At 38.8% G+C, this 23949-nt stretch overlaps 2 protein-coding genes across 2 annotated transcripts; both read left to right on the forward strand.

Moving 5' to 3' along the window:
• The first annotated feature begins 2266 nt into the window (after positions 1–2266).
• LOC131929845 (uncharacterized) lies at positions 2267–13569 on the forward strand. Its single transcript, XM_059286239.1, has 3 exons — positions 2267–2324; positions 9959–10246; positions 13251–13569. Exons 1-3 carry the CDS (start codon positions 2276–2278, stop codon positions 13565–13567), a joined length of 654 nt encoding a protein of 217 aa, XP_059142222.1. The 5' UTR covers positions 2267–2275; the 3' UTR covers positions 13568–13569.
• Positions 13570–18828: 5259 nt separating this feature from the next.
• On the forward strand, positions 18829–21337 carry LOC131929848 (uncharacterized). Its single transcript, XM_059286242.1, has 2 exons — positions 18829–19037; positions 20277–21337. The coding sequence occupies exons 1-2, from the start codon at positions 18980–18982 to the stop codon at positions 20849–20851; spliced, it is 633 nt and encodes a 210-aa protein (XP_059142225.1). The 5' UTR covers positions 18829–18979; the 3' UTR covers positions 20852–21337.
• Positions 21338–23949: the final 2612 nt, after the last annotated feature.

Here is a 23949-nt window from a genome sequence, read left to right on the forward strand (position 1 = left end):
TAACTCGCTTCAAGAATTAGTCGGGAAATATAATAAGATTATATTTTCCGTACAGAGTTTCTTCCATGCATCTTTTCGGGGAAGAAAGTCTATCGCCCCCCCCCACGAACGAAATGGGGATTTATATAGAAAAAATATACTTTTAACAGTGTCGCCCCCCCCCCCGGAAATTTTAGGCCCACCCCCAATTTTTTTTTCAAGTACTCCCCCACCCCCCGGCGAAAAAAGTCTGGAAGAAACACTGTTTCCGTATATAAAAGAGGATGCGTAACCAGGATGCGAAGATCCGTACCACTGCACTGTTTGATTGAGAGAAGCTGGTAGTGATGGGACGAAAAGGCCTGATATCATCTCTAAAAATAGGCTACTAATAATACTAAAAAAAAATGGTTATGTTTAACTAACTTGCGAATGTACACACCATAATACTTTTGGATCCAGATTCACAACTTATAAACTTGCATAACATTTCAATTGATGTTTTTTTTTTACCATGACGATGCACCGTGAAGCGTCATCTGTAAACAACTTGGTGTCTTTTAATATATTTTTTCCAAAACCCCCTATGCCCTATACCGAACATCACACTTGATCACAAAAAGCCAGACATCCCCCCCCCCCCCCTCCAAAGTCACATTAGTTTTTCTTGTTTACAACGGCGATTTCTTTCGAAAATATTTACAGAGTTCGGTCTACGAGGTAGACCTGGATCTATAGTGATTAGTGATGCGTTTTCATTGCAATTTACAAAAATGAAATTCTTGTACGTTAACTTTTAATTCTCTGTCTTGTTGGAGTATTGGACATTAATTATAGCCTTTCAGAGTTATCTGTCCTGCTAAAGTATAAAGCCCCAACTACAGCCCTATTAGAGTTATCTGTCCTGCTGGAGAATAGAGCCCCAACTACAGCCCTTCAGAGTTATCTGTCCTGATGGAGGCCCCCTTCGAAGAGATGCAGGAAAGAAACTCTGATATTCATATGAGGTTTGAGCTGACAAAATATTTAAGAAAGAAATCGATGTTTTTAAAAGATCAAAACATGTAAGCTGAGGCGTGACTTCTTTTTAGATGTTTATAGTAAAACTGCACTTCGTACCTGATGTGACACGGGACAGGTGAGCTACTTCCCCTGTCTTTGACCTCAGCATATGAAGGGATAGTGGGGTCAGCACCGTGTTCAACCAAAATCGATGTTTATTTAAATCAGGGGTCTCCAAACTACGGCCCGCGGCCCGGATGCGGCCTGCGAAGTCCTCTCATCCGGCCCGCGGAGATCTTATTGTCCAAGGAAAAATCGTTTGTTGGTGATGGCTGAGAAACTTTGCTAAGAAAAATCAAAGACATGCCCGGAAGAAACTGGCACCCGAACTGAAATTTGATAGTTAATGCGGCCCTCGGACTGAAAAGTTTGAAGACCCCTGATTTAAATGACAAAAACATGTTGGCTGAGGTGTGACGTCTTTTTAAATGTGGGGTCTGGCTTTTTGTGACTATGTGTGACGGTGGGTTAGGGGAAGGGAGATAAAAATCGTCAAACAAGCTTGACGTCATTTATGAATGACCCCTAAACCCAGTTATCCAAAGGATAATGTGTGGTCTAGTACAGGGGCGTAGCGAGGGGGGGGGGCGGGGGTGCGGAACGCACCGGATGACACCATTTAGGGGGGTGACACCAAGGCAAAAAATAGCAAAATATATAGAGAAAAACTTGAGGGGGGTGCAAATCGAAAACTTGAGGGGGGTGCAAATCGAAAGTTTGATGGGCTGGGGGGGGGGGGTGCAAATCGACCATTTGAAAGTTTGTCCCCGGGAAGGGTCGCTACGCCTCTGGGGGGGTGACACCATTAAGTGCCGCACCGGGTGACACCCGACCTCGCTACGCCACTGGTCTAGTATAAACTAAATATTATACATGCATAATCTTACATATAATTAAAATCAATATAAATATTAAAATCTAAAATATGAAATAGAAAAATATGACTATATTTAATAGTGGGTATGTAATTAATACCAAAGTAAAACGTTTTTATCATTACTCAACATTAAAGTGGAATCAAGAGCTTGGGAAATTTGGGAGTTAACCGGAATTCTGTAGCAGGAACGATAATCTCAAAAGGGGCAAAACCAACATTAACCATCGCACTTGCTATCACGGATTATACTCCCATTTTAATTGGTAAAAATTATGACGAATGCGGATGCCATATTAGTACATATAGGCTACTACTTTGAACTTCTTATTTGTATTGGAGATATTCATATCCTTGGAAATGTTTATGAAATTGTATATATCATGTCTTGTCTTCATCTCTGTTTCAGGTAAAATAACATGTTTGTAAATCTCTAAATGATAGCTTTGCTCTGTAGGTCTAAACAAATATACCTGGTCACGTGATTGCTATTTTTATTTCGAACATTTGGCATAAACTCGTGAAAACGATGTATTAATTATAGTGCTATAAAATAGTTTGCAATGTGCATTAACATAGTTGTTATTATCATCATCATAATCATAAACCGCCATCCATTTCTGGGGTATGGACCACCAAACTAATTTCTCAAGAGTCCTCTGTCCTGTGCTGTTTTTATTTTTCAATTTAATTCTATTTATGGCTCATTTTTCTGTATCAACCCCAATGTCGTATCGTTGGGTGTTTCTCTGCCACTTGTGCACTTTTCTTACTTGGGTAGTGTACTTTAGTGGCTGCTTGGTGATACTGGTTGGTCCCCATCTAATTCAATCTTTCTATATACGAATTACATATATATATATATATATATATATATATATATATATATATATATATATATATATATATATATATATATATATATATATATATATATATATATATAGGCAGACGTGTGACGTTCTTTGTTGGGTCTTGTGCGACTCCTTCTCACGGCACCCAAATGCGACAGAGGCGCGTAACCACCTGTCTGTAGGTATACGCCCGCGGCTTAGGTATCCCCGCCTCTAGGCCGCGGACACCTCATTTGACACCCACCTGATATAAAGAAGCACACTCTGACCGCAGGTTCAAGATTACAACATTTTTTTCCTTCATGAATAATCACAGTTCAGATAATTAGGTGAATCTCAACAGACCTCCACTGTCACAGGTCCACACACTGTATCATTCCGTCTCTCAATCTACTAACACTTGTCTCTGCATTCAATCAATTCTCTATCTCTCGTCATTCCAGCGCCCGATCGTTCTCTGCGCTCCTTGAGCTCACATCATTCTTCTATCTTACAGTGTTCCTTCCTTGTTTCTCATACATCTTCTATCTCGCGCCTACCCAAAAGTAACGCTGCTTATATACACACCCAACCACACCCAGCCGTACATCCGGTGTTGTCAACAATGTATATCAAGGTCAAACTTTTCTATTTAGGTACCACCAGTTGCATAATCACTCTTAATAGCGTGTCCATTTGTCGTTGAGTTTATTTGTCAAATTCTATTTTAATCACACCAGCTACGTGTTATATCAGTTGCATAATAACTATAAATAACTCAGTTCAGTTCTGGCCTTGACCTTGTCCATGTTGACAACCAAATACATTGTTTTTGTAACTACACTAGTTTTATATATATATATATGTTACCGAGTCTATTTGCTTGTAGTGCCAAATGTTACCGATTTCACTGCTGACAGCGCCAGATGTTACCGAGTGTATTTACTCGTGCTACCTTTGACCAGCACACAACATCGACCACAATATAGATACTCGGAAATGCAGGTTTACATTGATCTCTTTATTACATGAATCAATAGAAATGCTCCACATAAAAATGTATCAATGTTCCATAAGAATAAAATGAACCAACTGACCCCCACTGTCCTCACTAGTCCTAACATAACAGAATGCACATGTCCATAATTCCTATCCTCACATAACACAATACGTCTACCCCGTTCAGTAAACTGACCCCCACTGTCCTCACTAGTCCTAACATAACAGAATGCACGTGTCCATAATTCCTATCCTCACATAACACAATACGTCTACCCCGTTCAGTAAACCAACTTGATACTCCCCGAAACACGTCTCTACAGTTCGGCTTCCACTTCTCAACTCTCCCCTCCTATTCTCTCCTCGTATTCGTAATCGTAATCGTATTCGTATTCGTAATCGATTCTAATCGTTGCATCAGAATATTAATTGCGCAGCTCTGTCGTACAGTCCGACCACCTGCACTGTTACGTCAGCCCAGTTTGGCCTTGGTCATGTCAAAGTTGACAGCGCTGTAATACGTTCTTATGTCTCTGGTAACTCTACTAGTTACATCCACCCCCGCCTTTTTTTGTGTGTTTTCAACCACAAACAACGCTTGGCAGGTGCACTCCTCCAATGTCCAACGCAACACCGTAAAAAAAAAAATTTATTGTTCCACTCACTGTCAATGTCGTCACATTTGTAAAAGATTGACAGTTATCCCTATTTCACATATCAAATGTGTCTACATCATATTCCTCAGACACAAAGCAGTTCTAGAATTCACATCCACCTTTTTTCGTTTGGTGTCTTCACCAGTTCATTTTTATAGCTTTTGAACAGTCTGTTCTCATCCCAGCACGACCATAAAAGAATTGATGGTTGCTGACGAAAAATTTCGTATTCTTTCTGTTTCTCAAACTTCTCCGCGGACCACTTATCTGTTGTTCTACTGTCTCTCTGCTTCTGGGAGGACCGGGATCCTCATTGTTGCCGTTATCCTCCACTTGTGTATCGCTGTTTTGCTGTTTATGGTGACATGGTTCCGGGATGGGTATGAGAATTTCCGTTGTAGTTTCCGGTTCCCTAGTTGTCTTAGGTTTCTTTGTATGTAAATGCTCCTCTTGCCTATGCCAATATTTCCTTAATTGAGCAATATTCGCCCACCGATCCGGTTTGGTGTGATTGGTGGGTCTTATTTTAAAGGGGCCACCTGCTACTTTAGGCATCTCCACGACTTGCCATATCTCCTGTCCCCAGAGGTCGTGGATTTTGTTTCTGCCTAATGGGTGGCTACGCAGTAATACTTTGTCGTTTAGTTGGAGTGGCGGGTCTTTTGTCTGTACCCGCGGTTCTCTTCGCCGTGCTTCATGTTCTAGTCTTCCTTTTACCACCCTGTACATTTCTCTAATTCGTCTCATATGTTCATTCACATATTCCAGTGCGGTGTATGAGCCAGTCATGCTTTCCTTTTTTCCTAGGAACAAGTCAAGAGGGAGTCGAGCCTCCCGTCCGAACAGTAACGTGTGTGGCGAAAAGCCGGTTGTGGCATGGGGGGTGCAGTTGTATAGATATACCAACTCTGGGAGAAAATCAGGCCAACGTTTTTTCTGTTCAGGTTCTAGAGTACGCAGCAAATCATGCATGCTGCGGTTGAACCGCTCGCACTGTCTGTTTCCTTTAGGATTATATGTGGTTGTTCTAGATTTGTTGATCCCGTAGTGGCTGCACAGTTGGTTAATTACTTCTGACTCGAAGGCCCTTCCTTGGTCAGAGTGTAATTGTATTGGTATGCCATATTTGGTGAACCAGTGTTCTATTAAGACCTTTGCCACTGTTTTGGCCGTCTGATCTCGTGTGGGCACCGCGACAGTCCATTTGGTGAATACGTCAGTCATCACCAACACATGTTCCGTCCCATCCGATGATTGCTCCAACGACGTAAAGTCCATAGCCACAATCTCTAGTGGTTTTGTCGCCAGTAGGTGTCCTGATGGCTGTCTCATTTTGACAACTGGCATTTTCGCATGCTGACACCTCACACAAGCCTCACAATGGCGTTTGACCTCCATCTCCATATTGGGCCAGTAGCACCTCCGTCGTAATATTTTGTGCGTCCTGTCCTGACCCTGGTGTCCCGTCCTGTCATGTGCCAACTTTAGCACTTCTTCTCGTAACTGTCCAGGCACCACCACCTGGTGTATTGTCCCGTCTATTTAATCATGAATTCTCCGCATGAGAACACCATCCTTTATACTGAGACGGTCCCACTGACTCAGTAGTTTCTTTGTTTCTCGACCAAACTGATCTCTTTCCCTTCTTCTTGGGAATTTTTGTTCCTGGACGTATTTCAACAGCGGCTGTAACCCACTATCCGTTCTCTGGGCATTTCTTATCTCTTTATGATTAAGGCAATTAAAATCACTGATGTCCATATGACGGGGCTCTGTGGATATGTGCTCCACCACAGTCTGCCCGTTTTGCATCACTTGCACCCCGTGAGGGATATCTGTTGACGCTCTGACCTCACATATTCCTGTCAGCGTTTCTTCCTCATAGCCCGGTCTCTCGTAAGGATTCCTTGATAAAGCGTCCGCATTGCCATTGGACCGCCCCGGGCGATATTTTATCTCTAGGTCAAAGAGTGCCAATTCTGCTGCCCATCGCTATTCGATTGATCCCAACTTTGCTGTCTGTAGGTGACTCAGGGGGTTATTGTCAGTGTATACCACACATTTAGCACCTAATAGATAGTCCCTGAATTTTTCAGTCACAGCCCATTTTAATGTCAAAAGTTCTAGTTTCATGGCGCTGTAATTTGTCATGTTCTTCTCTGATTCCTTCAGAGCTCGACTGGCATACGCAATAACCCTGAAACCTTGCTCCTGTTGTTGTGATAGTACAGCTCCCAGACCTTTAGAGCTGGCGTCAATTTCTAGCCGAAATGGTTTGTCAAAGTCTGCGTATCCTAATATCGGCGCCTCTGTCAAAGCATTTTTCAGTAGCTTAAACGAGTTCAGGCATTCCTCAGTCCATAATTCACCTATCAGTTGTGTTTTGCCTTTCTTTTTCTCCTTACTGTGTTTCTTTGTCATTTTGTTTACCAAGTCATGCAACGGTGCGGCAATTTTTGCAAAACCAGGTACAAATTTTCTATTTTCTTCTTCAGATAACAGACACTCTAAAGATGAACATTTCTCCTGTGCTTTTAATTTGCATGAACTTTCCCTATCCAGTTTCATGGTTAACATTGAGATCTCATTATTAAGTCTACCAATTTCTTCCTTATCATCATTTTTGTCAGCCAACAAATTGTTCACTTGAAACTTTTTAACATCCAAGTTCATTTCACAGTTCATTTTTTCTATTATTAACAAGTCTTTTGAATTCTTAAGTTCTTCCACCAAGGCTATAGTATCTGTTAGCTTAGTTTCACAATTTTGAAGTTCAGAAAGCTTCAAATCTAATTTTTCTCGTGTAATTTGAAGTTCTTTTTCAATATCTGATAATTTCTCTTCAAGTCTTGTTTGAGACTCTTTCATTGTTTGTCCCTTTTTGTTTCTTAAGCCATAACCTCGCCGCTCTGTAGCCTTGACTTGCCTTACAGAGGGCGATCGTTTCACCGGACAGTACCGTGCCATATGTTCGGGTTGTGAGCAGGACAGGCAGATTGGTCGACCGTCAGCTGTCCACTGGAGTGATGGACCAGCAGGTCGCGGCTGTCCAACCTGTCTATGTTTTGTCCCGTTTTTGCCCTGATTCTCTGCTGTTGACCTGCTTTCTAACCTCTCCAATCGTTGGTCAACCTTATCCAGGTGGGCCAACAGTTGAGCCATCATGGTTTCCATCGTGCCGGCCCTGTGGGTGGGGATTGTTTCTGTTCCGGCACAGAGACTTTGTCTACCGAACAGTTCGATTGGTCCTCATCCTCGGAAATGCGGATCGCCGAGTTCCTGACCTGAAGGAAGGTCAACTGTGGGTCTTTGTAGACCTCTTCTTTCAAATATCTTCTTGACATCGGGGTTGCTAACCCTTCGATGAAATGGTCCCTCAGCAGGCGCGCATCTATGTCGGGTATTTTGCCTTTTACAGCTTCAAAGGCCCTGTTCATTCGGTGTGAATATTCCATCACACTCTCCGCCAGTCTCTGCTTTATACCTACAAACACCGATAGCAGTTGCGATCCCGACCGTCTCTCCCCAAAGGTCTCCATAATTAGATCTAGCACCTTATCTGGATCTGTTTGGATGGTTTTATCGTGGCATTTGACCTCTGCCCTAACCGTCTCTCCTATACTGCTCATCAACAATCTTAATCTTTCCTCTGGTGCCATGTATCTCGAGGCCCAGGCAGCTTTGACCTCTTCACTGAACCTGTTGGTTAAGGTTGGATCACCGTCCCCGTAAAATTTGTTGATGTGGGACTCTCTGGGCAGGACCACAATATGGGTCGGACCTTCGTCCAGATTAGACATTCTAATTTTTTTCTGTCCTGGTCCATCTGGAGGCAAGGGGTCCTCTTCACTGCTGCCTATCTCTGGGCTATCTTTATCTGGCTCAGATTGTTGGGCCAGCAGGAGTTTTTGTTTTTTTCTGATATTTAAAATATCACTCTTGCGTCTGTCACTCACACCAAGGAAAAATGTTGCAGCTATGCAGCAGATAGTATTGCCCAAAAGGGAGATCATGACATATTTCGAGTGTCTAAGAGTTACGTTTATATCTTGGTTGCCATCTTTGCCTAGTATTTGTCCCACAACCAAGTTGGAGATACCAATGCCAATTATCTGGATGCTGGTGGTCAGCCCCATAGCTGTCCCCATGGTGGCTGGTGCTACAACTAGGGGTATACTGAGCCACATGCTTGCAGCAGCAAAAGAGCATGTGACACCAAGCCAGAATGATAATGAAAGGTGTCTCATCTCTGTTCTTTTCAATTTCCTCGATTCTGATTTCAGTTTTCCCTTTTATTTATTTCCTTCAAATAAAAAAAGACCTTTCTTACCGTGTATGTAAGAATACTTTTCCCTGTTCCTGAATGTCCGAATTCACACACACGAAACACAGTTATTAACTAGGTCGACTATGGGTGCCGCTCACGGCTGGTCTAGCTGAATTCTTCTGCTCGACAACGCCAAATGTTACCGAGTCTATTTGCTTGTAGTGCCAAATGTTACCGATTTCACTGCTGACAGCGCCAGATGTTACCGAGTGTATTTACTCGTGCTACCTTTGACCAGCACACAACATCGACCACAATATAGATACTCGGAAATGCAGGTTTACATTGATCTCTTTATTACATGAATCAATAGAAATGCTCCACATAAAAATGTATCAATGTTCCATAAGAATAAAATGAACCAACTGACCCCCACTGTCCTCACTAGTCCTAACATAACAGAATGCACGTGTCCATAATTCCTATCCTCACATAACACAATACGTCTACCCCGTTCAGTAACCAACTTGATACTCCCCGAAACACGTCTCTACAGTTCGGCTTCCACTTCTCAACTCTCCCCTCCTATTCTCTCCTCGTATTCGTAATCGTAATCGTATTCGTATTCGTAATCGATTCTAATCGTTGCATCAGAATATTAATTGCGCAGCTCTGTCGTACAGTCCGACCACCTGCACTGTTACGTCAGCCCAGTTTGGCCTTGGTCATGTCAAAGTTGACAGCGCTGTAATACGTTCTTATGTCTCTGGTAACTCTACTAGTTATATATATATATATATATATATATATATATATATATATATATATATATATATATATGCATATTAGGGGTCGTCCATAAATGACGTCACACTCGTAGGGGGGAAGGGGGTCCGTAATTTTGTGACGGTGTGTGATTAGGGGGACGGGGGAGGGTTCAGATGGTGTTACGTCACTTTTTAGCATTATAAAAAAGCAATGTTAGAAAACGAGTTTCAGCTGTTATTTCGCGTTTTAGAAAACGGTTTTAATAAATTGTGATAGGAATTGATCAAAATACTCTATGTTGACAGAGTTCTGACAAGATTTTGATTAAATGTCGATGTTTCAAGAAAATTTAACAGCAATTTTGAGGGGGGGGGTGTAGGCTGAGGTGTGACGTCATTTTAGGGAGGGGGGTCTGGCTTTCTGTGAGGAGGAGAGGGGGCGGAGGTAAAAAATCGTCAAAAAAGCGTGACGTCATTTATGGATGACCCCTTATATATATATGTAAGTATGTATGTTTCAGTGCCCTCGGTTTCTGCTGTATCCCCTGGCAGAGGCGTGGAAAGATGCGCTAGGATCTACAAATCTCTGATTCAAGAAGCCAAGAGTAGAACATCGAGACCTGAGGAAGTATGCGACTACCTTTACCCGTTCTACGATTGTGGGCTACGATCAATGGCAAACGCCGGAAGCCTTACGGAAAAAGTCGGACGGTTGAAACAAATCCTGCAGGAGAAAAAGATGAACCAGTACGAGTGTAACGAAACAATTTACACAGCTGCTGAGGCTATCTGGAATTTCGGTGATTACTGTACGCATCAATTTAAGTTCAATTAATTATTTCTATTAATTTAAATAAAACGGTTTATCTAGGGTTTAAAAAATAACAATCTACAAAATGTTGTTAAAAGGACAATTCAGGCTGAATTTTTTTTTCTAAACGTATTTAAAACTATACACTAATTATCGTTGAAAGTGTTGAAATATCTATCTATCTACATATATAATTCTCTTCTTCGAGCCGTTAGAAAACAAGCTGCAAACGCTCTCCCTACCTCCCCACCCCTACATGGTTTTAGTGAGCTGTGTTCACTCTAAATGTTTACAAGCAGAGCCAACGATTTTAAACGTAGGGGGGGGGGAGGAGGGGGAGGGAAGGAAGGGGGGGGGGTTATGGTCCTTAACGAGCTACTCATAGTGTTTTAAAGAAATATTTTCAGTGTCAGCGTTGGTACTGTCGAATTCACAAATTATGAATTATTGAAAATTAGAAACAACTAAATAGCGGCGTATGTTATGCCGCGGGCCGGCTCGTATATATATAATTCTCTTCTGGGAGACGCTAGAAAACAAGCTGTAAACGCACTCCCTACCTCCCCACCCCTACATGGTATGATGAGCTGTGTTCACTCTAAATGTTTACAAACAGTCGGGTTTAGTGACGACTATTACGGGCAGATAATTTAGTTTGAAACGATTTTAAGCGTGGGGGGGGGGGGTAACTAAGTGGAGTTTACTTTAACGGAGGGGGGAGGAGGGGGGGGGTTATCGTCCTTAACGAGCTACTCATAGTGTTTTAAAGAAATATTTTCAGTGGCAGCGTTGGTAGTGTCGAATTCACAAATTATGAATAACTGAAAAGTAGAAAAAAAAAACAACTAAATAGCGGCGTATGATATGCCGCGGGTCGGCTCGTTTCTTTTAAATTAAAAAAATAGAACTATACAAAAAATGTTTTTTGGTTTCTAATAGCCTACTGAATAAAATTATTTAATGAAAGATTCACTATTGTATAGCATGGAGCGCCAACTACTGTGCCAAAACATAAAACGAACAGAGTTTCTTCCATGCATCTCTTCGGGGGGGGGGGGGGGGGCTTAGCCGCCCCGAAAAAAATTCTACCGCCCCCCCCCCCCGTTGATTACTATAGTAGTTGGTTCTTTTTTTTTTATCTAAGATGCACTGCTACCCTTTGACAAATTCCACTACCATCCAGCTACACCTTAACCTCTAAAAGCTACATAAATACCCAGAGTAACAGTGGAGATATTTTCCCGAAAGACACTTTCCCAAATGAGACAAATCCCCGAATGGACACTTGCCCGAATACGACATATATATATATATATATATATATATATATATATATATATATATATATATATATATATATATATATATATATATATATACCAAGAAGATGTTTTTAATAAGTTGAATTTGACATTTTGAAAATCAACACAATTCGTAACATAAAAACAGACATGTGTTTATATTTTAAATTAAGCTTTTATATTTGAAAACACACACATTAAAACTTTTAACGTTGCCCTAACATAACACTAACACAAAACAAACACAAACGAAAACACAAAAACAAACGCAAAGACAAACCCAACCACAAACACAAAGAAAACACAAACACTAACGCAAACAAAAAAGCAAACGAAAACAAATCCAGACGCAAACACAAACCCAACCACAACCAAACAAAACACACAAAAAAACAACGCAAACATAACACAAACACAAATACAAATACAAACGAAAACACAAAAACAAACACAAACACAACCACAAACACAAAGAAAACACAAACGCAGAGAAAAAAGCAAACGAAAACACAAACGCAAAGAAATAAAACAAACGAAAATAAACCCAAACCCAAATCCAAATGCAAAAACAAACGCAAACCCAAACTCAAACACAAAGAAATCAAAAACGCAAAGATAAACTCAAAGTGTCCACAATCTTGCCCGGGGCGCCAAATCACACCATGCCGACGTGCGGCGTAACCGCCTGATTCAACTTAGTAAATGACTATAGTACCCAACTTATTCATAGTCTTTTGAACTCACGCGAACGTAGGTACCATAGCGAACACGGGAAGGTCCGGGGCGCCAAATAGCATCCTGTCGGAGTGCCGGAGGGCGCCCGGGTTTGATTCACTTAAAGACTATAGTAAACTTTCTTATCCATAGTCTATCGCTCTGTTTAAAATGAAATTATGCACCATAGCGCTCACATGATAGCCCAGGACGCCAAATCGAACCGTGCAGGGGCGCCGGCGGACGCGCCTGTTTCAATTTAGTGAACAAAATTATAATACTCCAAGCTTATCCGTAAATGGAAAGTAATAAACATATAGGATTTGTAGAACATGGCTTATTAACTGTTATTGATTTTAAAAAATAATTAGTAAACAGTACGTTCAGTGTATAGAATAAATAAAAGGCAGTATTAAAAATACCAACGACATTGCACTTAATCAATCCCCGCTAATTATGTAATTTTTTTTTCCTAACACCAAAACAAAGTAATTAAAAGTAAATTCTTTCTCCCCCAATTTAATGGGTTTTTTAAAAGGGAAGTAACTGTGTTTTCCAAATCAAGGGACGTAATGAGTGCTAAAGGACAAAAAGCAAATACATTTCAGACACAATTAGAAACTTTATAAACGTTGATACACTTTTTTTTTTTTTATGTAATGTTCATAATTAAAAATTATTATTCTAAGTATGTAAAATGAAAATTGTTTTTAAGGACTTTCAATATTCATTTTTTAACTTATAAATTTAGACTATGAGTACTTTAATAATCTAACACTTGAATCCATGGAAGTATCTTTTTTTTTCTTTTTTTTCTAATATTTTTTTGTAATCCACGACAAACATTTAACAAAAATACATACAGAATTGAACTTTATATATTAGATACTGCAGTTTAATACTGAAATTTAACAATTTAGACGGTTTTGTATTTCCAAGCTGGCAATCTGTGATGTAACCAAATATCTACATTTACTTTATTTTCAGCAAATTTTAAAGAAAAGGGTGATGTCACTTGTGCGTCCTTGCTAGGCAATTACGATCACGACACAAACAACATCTGTAACCACACCCTCACTCTACTCATCTGCACAGTGAGCAACTTCAGAGAAAGACCATCAGATGAGCTCATCTCCGAGTTTGTGACAAACTTCAGAGACAACAGCAACTGCAGTATCGATGTTAACGCCACTATTCACAGATTATATTCCCACTCTGGTGATTCGAACTCTTCTGTGGATCGAAGTTTAAATATAGCGTTGTTAACTGTCGCCATGGTAATGGTGGTTGTCTCATTTTTTTAAACGTAGGATAATATGGATAATAAATAATTTCTTCTTTAAATTACTTTTGTTTTTAATTGAGCTCATTTGTATCAAAGTTGTATTAATATGTTGCTATTGTCCCAAACTAGGACTAGCTTAACTCTCTGTTGAGCTGATAGGGTCTAATTTTATGTGACCTTACGCGATTTTTATATCAGCGTCTATTAGTGGAGTACAACTATTTTAGATGAACGCAGGGGCGTAGCGGGGGGGGGGGGGAGGGGCGGGGGTGACACCATTTAGGGGGTGACACCAAGGCAAAAAATAGCAAAATATATAGAGAAAAATGATAATTCCACTTAATTAAGTGATCAACTCGAGTGTTAAATAGTCTTTTAAGAGGTGCAAATCAAAAGTTTGAAGAGAGGGGGGGGGGGGGGGGGAGCAAATCGAAAGTTTGAGGGGGGGGGGGGGTTGTAAATTGAAAATTGAAAGTTTGTCGCCTCTGGGGGATGACACCATTAAGTGCCGCACCAGGTGACACCCGACCTCGCTACGCCACTGGATGAACGTTTCTGTTTTTAACTATAGTCAACACAGTTAATACTTTGGCTTGTTAAACACTGTAATTGCATGTATAATATAGGTTAGTAATTAAAAATGAAAAGTTTAAATTATGAAGTAAAAAAAAAGAAAAATTTAATTGAATTAATAGATTGAGGGATGAGGAAGCAGAGGCGTAGCGACCCTTCCCGGCGCCCGGGGACATACTTTCAATTAGGCGCCCCCCTCGGGAGCAAATTTTTGATTTGCACCCCCCCCCCCTCGAACTTTTAATTTGCACCCCCCCCCTCAAACTTTCAATTTGGCGCCCCCCTCAAGTTATTCTCTATAAGGTCGGCGCCCGGGGACATATGTCCCCCCCCGCCCCCCCCCTCGCTACGTCTCTGTGAGGAAGAGCTTCATTTTTTACACAATCAAGTATACGTGTCAACTGGTTATGCGCCGTTTAGGCCGTTGACTCCGATTTCAGCCTGTTTTTCTTTTTTGGATTTGCTTCAATAGCCTTTGTCCGAACAAGAACAAACTTCGAGGCCGCAGTTGTTTGATTTTGGAGTTGTCTCTCCTAGAAGAGTTGCTGTCCCCAGCTATCGAGGGTTCTGAACTCGAGACTTTTTTGGTTTAGCAACCATGAGCTACTTTAAAGTCTAATTCGCTATTCATTTTTTTTACCAACGTCTGATTCCGGCCCGGATGGGACCTGCTTCTAAACAAGGTTTTTTCCTGGCTTTTCCTTGGGTATATAAATATACGAACCAAGAGGTTAAAAAAACCTCTAAACCTGACAAACTATTTGAGACCCCCTGTGTGACTTCAAGTGAGTTACATCTGATGCTATTTTGGTCGTGTCGCCTGGACGAGTGGTTGAGACAGTGTTATCTCTTTTAGACAAGAATTTCCTGCACTTTGCCAAAAATAGATGTCGACGGTTTTATTTATGGTAATATGGAGTCCGAGTTAATTTAAAATTTGATTTAGCTTGCTAAAGTCCAAATAGAAACCAAAACTAATATTTGAAGTAAATTTACTATTTATTGATTCTAGTTCAGTAATCAGTTATGGTCCCTACTATGTCATATTTGACTCTTTGAAACAACAAACAGGTTTTTTTCAATACATATATTGCGAAAATCTAGACTTAGTGAAAACTGATAAATGTCTTATTTGTCTGAATATAATGTTGATAATTTAAGTTATCAGATATAAATTAATCAATATTGATTCCCCGTGTGCACTCGCAAAAAGGTCTTTGTTTACACTGGTAGTCTACCCTTATTGAGGATTGTCATAGCTACATCCCTGACTAATATAGCCAAAATATTTAGTGTATGCATGAACAAATATCATGGATTACTGCCAACTTAACATTTTTTTTTAAAATCCCGCCCCCCCCCCCCCCTGAAAATTGCAAGTGCCCTCCCCCCCTCCCCCCCCCGGAGAAAAAAGTCAAGAAGAAACACTGATAGGGACTACACCTCCCCTCTCGAAAAGTTGCTTGAAAGAAGTTAAATTATTATTATTAGAGACTAATTGCGTCTAACATTTGCAAGAACAAGGTCGATATCAACTACCTCGTAATGAAAACGGAACTGAGATTTTTTAATTACGCACTACTCACAACTTACGTCATCAATATTAGCCTCGTTCCCACGCAGTCTAGTCAAGACGGTGAACGACTTATCTACGCCACCCGGCAAATGTATCCTATCCTGCAGGAAGCAATCTTATGAGTGGGGCTTTCGTGCACCGGTTTTATTTAGTGATAAGTGCTTTGTGACAGTAGGCCCTGTTCGCCAGGATGATTCACTTTTTGCCAGCGTCTGTAGGTTTGTAGACGACTTGATCTAGGTCAATGGGGGTTCTCTAGTGGTTGTAAAAATAGGTGCTGATTTAAGGTTGAGATTGTCAATCAGTTTGTTATGGATGTAAGAACGAGTGCTGAATTAAGGTTGAGTTAGTCAGTCAGTTTGTGATGGATGTAAGAACGAGTGCTGAATTAAGGTTGAGATTTCAACCAGTTTGTGATGGATGTAAGAACGAGTGCTGAATTAAGGTTGAGATAGTCTATCAGTTTGTGATGGATGTAAGAACGAGTGCTGAATTAAGGTTGAGATTTCAACCAGTTTGTGATGGATGTAAGAACGAGTGCTGAATTAAGGTTGAGATAGTCTATCAGTTTGTGATGGATGTAAGAACGAGTGCTGAATTAAGGTTGAGATTTCAACCAGTTTGTGATGGATGTAAGAACGAGTGCTGAATTAAGGTTGAGATTGCCAGTCAGTTTGTGATGGATGTAAGAATGAGTGCTGAATTAAGGTTGAGATAGTCTATCAGTTTGTGATGGATGTAAGAATGAGTGATGAATTAAGGTTGAGATAGTCCATCAGTTTGTGATGGATGTAAGAACGAGTGCTGAATTAAGGTTGAGATTGCCAGTCAGTTTGTGATGGATGTAAGAATGAGTGCTGAATTAAGGTTGAGATAGTCTATCAGTTTGTGATGGATGTAAGAATGAGTGATGAATTAAGGTTGAGATAGTCCATCAGTTTGTGATGGATGTAAGAATGAGTGCTGAATTAAGGTTGAGATAGTCCATCAGTTTGTGATGGATGTAAGAACGAGTGCTGATTTAAGGTTTAGATTGTCAATCAGTTTGTGATGGATGTAAGAACGAGTGCTGAATTAAGGTTGAGATAGTCGTTCAGTTTGTGATGGATGTAAGAACGAGTGCTGAATTAAGGTTGAGATAGTCCATCAGTTTGTGATGGATGTAAGAACGAGTGCTGAATTAAGGTTGAGATAGTCTATCAGATATTGTGGATGTATGATGAATTAAGGTGAAGATAATGTACAGTGAGTGTAAGAATAAATGTTGTCTTAAAATAAGGTTAGCAACAACCTTGGTAAGACAAGAAAAAAAAACGCTTAAGATCTTTATAACGTTAACAACAGCCTTTGTATAACCCTAAAAGTCAAGTAATAAACACACTTAAGATCTTTATAAGGTTAGTAACAGTCTTGGTTAAGATTCTGTGTTACTGCGGCTTATGGACTCTTTCAAGGGTTCTAGTCTTTAGTAGAGTAGAAGTTTGGGCAGTTGGAGGCAAAAGACAGCCTACAAAATAAGCTGCAATTGAGGAAATGTGGATACTTTCAAAAGTTCTAGTCTTTAGTGGAGTGGAAAGTTTCGGCAGTTGGAGTAAATTTTGGGACTTTGTGAGGGTGGGAATGATTTGAAGATCTTCCGCCAGTTGTGAGGTTGGGGAAATACAGTACCACCAAATGTGAGAGTGGGGGTGCTGAAGATGATGAGAATCCAACAGACAAGTTCAAGTCAAATATAATGTTCTTTATTAAAATTTACACAATCAACTTCCTACCTAACTAATCTATACTGTACTACTTCTATCTAACTAATCTATACTATGTGCTTTCTAATACTACTACTAACTACGCCCTCCCATGACCAATCCTAACACACTACATTCTAACTCTCTACCTAACTCTGACCGTTCTCTTGCCCTATCTAACTAACTGGCCCAACTACAGACCCACGCTACAGTGGTCAGCTGACAGCCCAACGTGACCGGTCAGCTTCTGCAGTGGCGAGGTCGGGTGTCACCCGGTGTAGCACTTAATGGTGTCAACCCCCAAGGCGTAGCGACCCTTCCCGGGGACAAACTTTTAAATTTTCGATTTGCACCCTCCTCAAACTTTCGATTTGCACCCCCCCCCCCCCCTAAAACTTTCAATTTGCACCCCCTCATACTTTCGATTTGCACTCCCTCTTCAAGTTTTTCTCTATATATTTTGCTATTTTTTGTCTTGGTGTTACCCCCCTAAATGGTGTCACCCGGTGCGGTCCGCACCCCCCACCCCCCACCCCCCCCCCCCCCTACCCCCCCCCCTCTGAGCTTCTGCACTACCATTGGTCTCTCTAACCAACTAGCCTGTTTCTATTAACTTCTACTTGACCTATACGACCTATAAGCTACCGTCATCACAGACGTGCATATCTCAGCTCTGGTCTTAACAAATTAGCAATAAGTAGGTTAGTTGTCATGAACATAGGCAACAGTTTTAAAAGACATTACATTTGAATTACAGGTAATCAGAGCGAGGCGTCGTTAACATGTAACCATTCTCGCGTGACGAGAGTTAATCTTGGGTGGTATGTTGGACTAGAGTTAATCTTGGGTGGTATGTTGGACTAGAGTTAATCTTGGTTGGTATGTTACTATAGACACTGCTTTATAGAGCTAGTCTGGATTAATTTCGTGAAATAATGAAATAGTTTATTTAGCCATTTTTTTTTAAAAAATCCTTTTCTGAACTGTAGCGTTTTTTCTTTTCTTAAATCGAGATCATATATACTATGACAACGACGACTTCTTGGTATAACTAAAATGAATGTAACAGTCGAACGTCGGCTTAAACAATAATTTTTTGTATGAGTTCTTTGTAACAACTTTTCTGTATGAAACGACTGCCAAAATGTGCAATAAATCGATTTCTAAAAAAAAAATTAACAAATAAAACACACAAACAAGATGAACAAACAACGCAATCAACAACGTAAACAAACACAGCACACACGCACAGCAATCAACGATATCGCCCTTATTGTATTCCAACCAGCACTGATTGGCTGAACTTTCGTTATCTCCAGTACACGTTTCCGGTTACAGTCTGTACCAGGGAGAAGAGGGGAAGCAACTTAAAAATATTATGTGCGAGCACACGGTGACTCTACATTGTTGCTGTTGTGTTCTAGTTAGCAGTGGTTTACTAGAGTATGTTAGCGAGTCAGTGTTTGTTTACTGGGATAGTAGTTGTTTATGATGTCATGAGGCAGTGGTTTAAGTATCAGATCTAGGTAAACAATTGGCCATGTCACTCCGTAGTATTTTAGCGGTAGTGGCAATAGTTTATTTGGCTTTGGCTCGGGGTAAGTATTTGATAAATGTTATATCTATATCTATATCTATATCTATATCTATATCTATATCTATATCTATATCTATATCTATATCTATATCTATATCTATATCTATATCTATATCTATATCTATATCTATATCTATATCTATATCTATATCTATATCTATATCTATATCTATATCTATATCTATATCTATATCTATATCTATATCTATATCTATATCTATATCTATATCTATATCTATATCTATATCTATATCTATATCTATATCTATATCTATATCTATATCTATATCTATATCTATATCTATATCTATATCTATATCTATATCTATATCTATATCTATATCTATATCTATATCTATATCTATATCTATATCTATATCTATATCTATATCTATATCTATATCTATATCTATATCTATATCTATATCTATATCTATATCTATATCTATATCTATATCTATATCTATATCTATATCTATATCTATATCTATATCTACATCTACATCTACATCTACATCTACATCTACATCTACATCTACATCTACATCTACATCTACATCTACATCTACATCTACATCTACATCTACACCTACACCTACACCTACACCTACACCTACACCTACACCTACACCTACACCTACACCTACACCTACACCTACACCTACACCTACACCTACACCTACACCTACACCTACACCTACACCTACACCTACACCTACACCTACACCTACACCTACACCTACACCTACACCTACACCTACACCTACACCTACACCTACACCTACACCTACACCTACACCTACACCTACACCTACACCTACACCTACACCTACACCTACACCTACACCTACACCTACACCTACACCTACACCTACACCTACACCTACACCTACACCTACACCTACACCTACACCTACACCTACACCTACACCTACACCTACACCTACACCTACACCTATACCTATACCTATATCTCTATCTATCTCTATCTCTATCTGATATCTGATATCTACATCTACATCTACGTCTACATCTACAACTACATCTACAACTACATCTACATCTACATTTATGTCTATCTGTTTCATCTACCGAACTCTAGAAGACGTTTGAACTTTTATCAACTTTCAACCATTGACTTTTTATTGACGTTTTTATTGACGTTTGGTCTGCTGATAATGAAGGGACTTATATCGTTACTACTTAATTAAAATTAATTAACTAATTATTTTGTATCTAGGCATGAACAGAACCAAGTTCGATAGTTGCCTCGAGTATGCGACCCAAACTTTATCGAACACAAGCAGTCACAGTGACAGTTGTCACATTCTTCACACTGCCGCTAGTTGTAGCGTGGACGCCTTCTTAAAACTTCCCAAAAACTACGAGCAGAGGATGATTCTTCACAGGATTCAAGGCCTGTACAACGATTCGAAGCTTTGCAACGTCAGCCTAGTTCATCACATCCGTACCCGATGGGGCGGAGAGTACAGGGCGAGTGAGTGCATAACACAGAGGTACAGTCAGATCGTAGCATCCCCAAACTTTAACCCCGACTGCATGTACAAGGAAATTCTAATCTTCTGTGCACTGAAGGCGTTCAAGAAAAAGCCAACAGAAGAGGAAAGGGAAAAGCTTTACGCGGTCTACATTCAACAAGAGGCGAACAAAAACCAAAACGTGTCTTGTTCTATTGACTTTTTTGCCATCGTATCTGAGATCTGGGGTGACACGAACAGTGGAGGTTGTGGTGTTCCACTCACGCAGCTTCTATTTATGATAGTTTTAGGAATCATTTTGTACATTTTCGTGTGATAACTTTGGGAAATATTTTATTCCTTTTGGTGATATCTTTTTTATAAAATCTCTATTCACGTGAAGTTATTTTTTTAGTGATAGAGCATTCTTCTTCGTGTGATCAGCTAAATACTGATGTATCATTTTTTTTTTCAAATTTGGATTTTAATAATGCAACATTTCAGAATTCTGGAATTTTTGGAGCATGCGCAAAGATAATCTTTCAACCTTTATAAGTGGAAATGTTTACTTCTGGTTTGATTATTGAATACTAACGCAAAAAGACACTTTAAACAGTGTTTTATTGTGTTTATTAGCTGAAGATGACATTAAAACTTAATTAGAAAAATGATATAAATATGGACTATAACTGTACATTTCCGTGATGTGGATTACACGTTCACAATAGAGACAGCAGCATTCTGTAATATCCATCTTACTGCAACAACTGTATATATGTATAAAATGTATAACTAATTTTGGATCGATAGAAGCATAGATAAATAAATAAACGTATATATTATATGAATATATATATATATATATATATATATATATATATATATTCATATAAATATATATATATGTATGTATGTATATATACTGGATACATTTAGTTAGCCTAATGTTTGAATGTATTGTTATTTTACCAGTTAATCCTGTGAACACTTTTATGTTATCATCATCTTTCCATTTTCTGCCTAAGAAACATGAAGCATCCATATAAAGCTAATTCTACTTTAGTCGGTCTCAATCCCCCGGTTTTATTGCTTTATGTTTTTGTTTCTGTTGCGGGTTATTTTCAACTAGTCACCAGTACCCGTTATACGTGAATAATAGGCCCACATTTTTAAATGGTATACTTGTTTGAGAAATATATTTGATAAAATAGCTATTGGTCAAAATGCAATATGTTTTATTACACGCTGAACGATATTAGTGACAAAGCAAAGAAGTAACTTAATAGCTAAAATTCCGCCATAGTTAATATAACATAGGCAACCAATACCAATTAGAAAAATTAAAACCAAATTATATACATTTTTAGTCATCACTACACCATATTTAGTGAATGAAATGATTATGTTAAAAATCCGACTATTCAATGGTATTTTGTTTGTTTTTTAAAACTAATTTTTTTTTGGGCCGAGACAATGTGTACATTTTATAGCGTGACTTGATAAGCAGGCCTATATCTAGATCTAAATCAACTTTGAAGGAAATAGTTCATTTCTTCATATTCGAAAATTTGAAGATGTGGAGAGCGAATCTTATTGAAGATGACGTCATTAATATTAGATAATTAGACATTAGATAATTTTATTTTTTATCATACAATCAGTGACGCCATTAGTGTTGTGTACTTTCCGTAGTTTAAACTTTTTATTAACATTGTTTCGTAATGGTATTTTCTTTTTGTCTTACGTGACGTCATTCTTTTTGCTATGATAGTTTTTGTATTACTTATAAGTTCTCAAGATGGGTTTCTTGTCACACCTACAAACACTTCTCCGGTTGCATAATTAAAGAAGTATTTCTACTTTCGAATAAAACTTTATTTTAATTTTCCGACTTTAATAAAAATTTAGTTCAAACATTTAGTACATCCAACATATTATTATAAACAAATGTCCGTATCTTTAAATTCACCATGTTGCTGAAGATACTGATCTCATAGCCTCGGAAAATATTTTACGGAGAGAGAGATTGCAAGAGCACATGGACTTTAATATTTTAGGATAAGCATGCCAGGAGTTTACACCTTAATTGCTAAGAGCTTTGGTTCTTCTGTTCGAATGTTGTACAATAATTATTTGCATTACATTTTCACTGATTAGCAAAAAAAATAAATTATTTTGAATTGATTCTCCTTTCATTTCCATTTTTTGAAAAATATGAAATATAAATTGTTATAAAATATAATAATTAGATATTATTTCCTGTTGTGTTTCATTATTAAAAATGATGTATAAGAAATGCACTCAATTAGTTACTCTAAAAATAAATATAGCGACATAAAAAAACAACATGTTATTGTTGTAGATGGATTCAACATTGTGCTTTGTTTTCACAATCCACAATTGTTCTAAGTTTACTGTTAACTGACTATATCCTGGATCCTGCTTGCTCAGTCAGTGTTGTCAAACGGTAACACTTAGAATACAACGTCATTGTTTCCTTTCTGTCTATTTCACATCCCGTAAGATTCAGAGAATAAGCCGACGCAGTAATTTTTTTGCTATCGTAAATACTGTCTATATTTTGAATCAAGGCTTTTAGTTTTTTAATGTTTTAATGATGAGAAGCGTATGTTTTGCAAGTGTTTTTGTTTCAATGTGTATGGTGACATTCGGTAAGCAATTAATATATATATATTTAATCAATTAAATTTTAAATGTCATTAAATGGTCCTTTGTTTTACGATTTGAATATGCTAAAGAATTTAAATATGTGTAATTTCTATTTATTATAAACTGTTACTAATCTTTCTTTTTTAAGATGGTAGGCTCCAGAAAAAAAAACTTCTTAATTAAAACGTTGTATTGATTTATTTGTGTATATCAAAGTTAGAGTACTTAAAGGAAAATATTTGCAAGCATCAGGGACTCTTTTGAAAATATGGTTGATATGGCAACGGCGTACATCTTGAAAAAAAACCTATTGTGAAGTTCTAAAATTTTATAAGCTAACATATTAATTGGCCATATAATCATTGATCCTTCATTTACTACAGAGGCTTAGCGACGGGAGGGGGGGAGGGGCACATATGTCCCCGGGCGCCGACCCTAGGGGCGCCTAAATGGGTTGAAATTATATTAAAAGCTCATTTTAGCTGCAGTTTAGAATAATAAATATATATGGTATTTTACCATAGATTTTTAAAATAAAATTATTGCGGTTTTCCTCTCGTTCTATGTAAACACACTCAACCAAGGGCTACAACTATATACGAAAACAGGGGACTATCGTTCGAGCACACAATACAAGGGAAGCTATATTATGTCAGGGACGTAACAATACTAAACTAAACTTTACTTTAGCAGGGGAGGAGACCACGCAGAGCTGCTTGGTTTCAAATGTCCAAGGCAGTTTACAGCAACTTTTATCGATGGAAG

The sequence above is a fragment of the Physella acuta genome, unplaced genomic scaffold, assembly GCF_028476545.2.
Source record: "Physella acuta isolate Inbredline_101_S28 unplaced genomic scaffold, ASM2847654v3 ptg001686l, whole genome shotgun sequence".
NCBI lineage: Eukaryota > Metazoa > Mollusca > Gastropoda > Physidae > Physella > Physella acuta.

What these genes read in the sequence shown, in the direction of transcription:
- LOC131929845 (XM_059286239.1), top strand. Translation starts at nt 2,276, where the DNA reads ATGTTTATGAAATTGTATATATCATGTCTTGTCTTCATCTCTGTTTCA. An exon ending in TGTCTTCATCTCTGTTTCAG is followed by an intron (nt 2,325 to 9,958) that starts GTAAAATAACAT and finishes TGTATGTTTCAG; the next exon opens with TGCCCTCGGTTTCTGCTGTA. An exon ending in CTGGAATTTCGGTGATTACT is followed by an intron (nt 10,247 to 13,250) that starts GTACGCATCAAT and finishes CTTTATTTTCAG; the next exon opens with CAAATTTTAAAGAAAAGGGT.
- LOC131929848 (XM_059286242.1), top strand. Translation starts at nt 18,980, where the DNA reads ATGTCACTCCGTAGTATTTTAGCGGTAGTGGCAATAGTTTATTTGGCT. An exon ending in TTATTTGGCTTTGGCTCGGG is followed by an intron (nt 19,038 to 20,276) that starts GTAAGTATTTGA and finishes TTTTGTATCTAG; the next exon opens with GCATGAACAGAACCAAGTTC.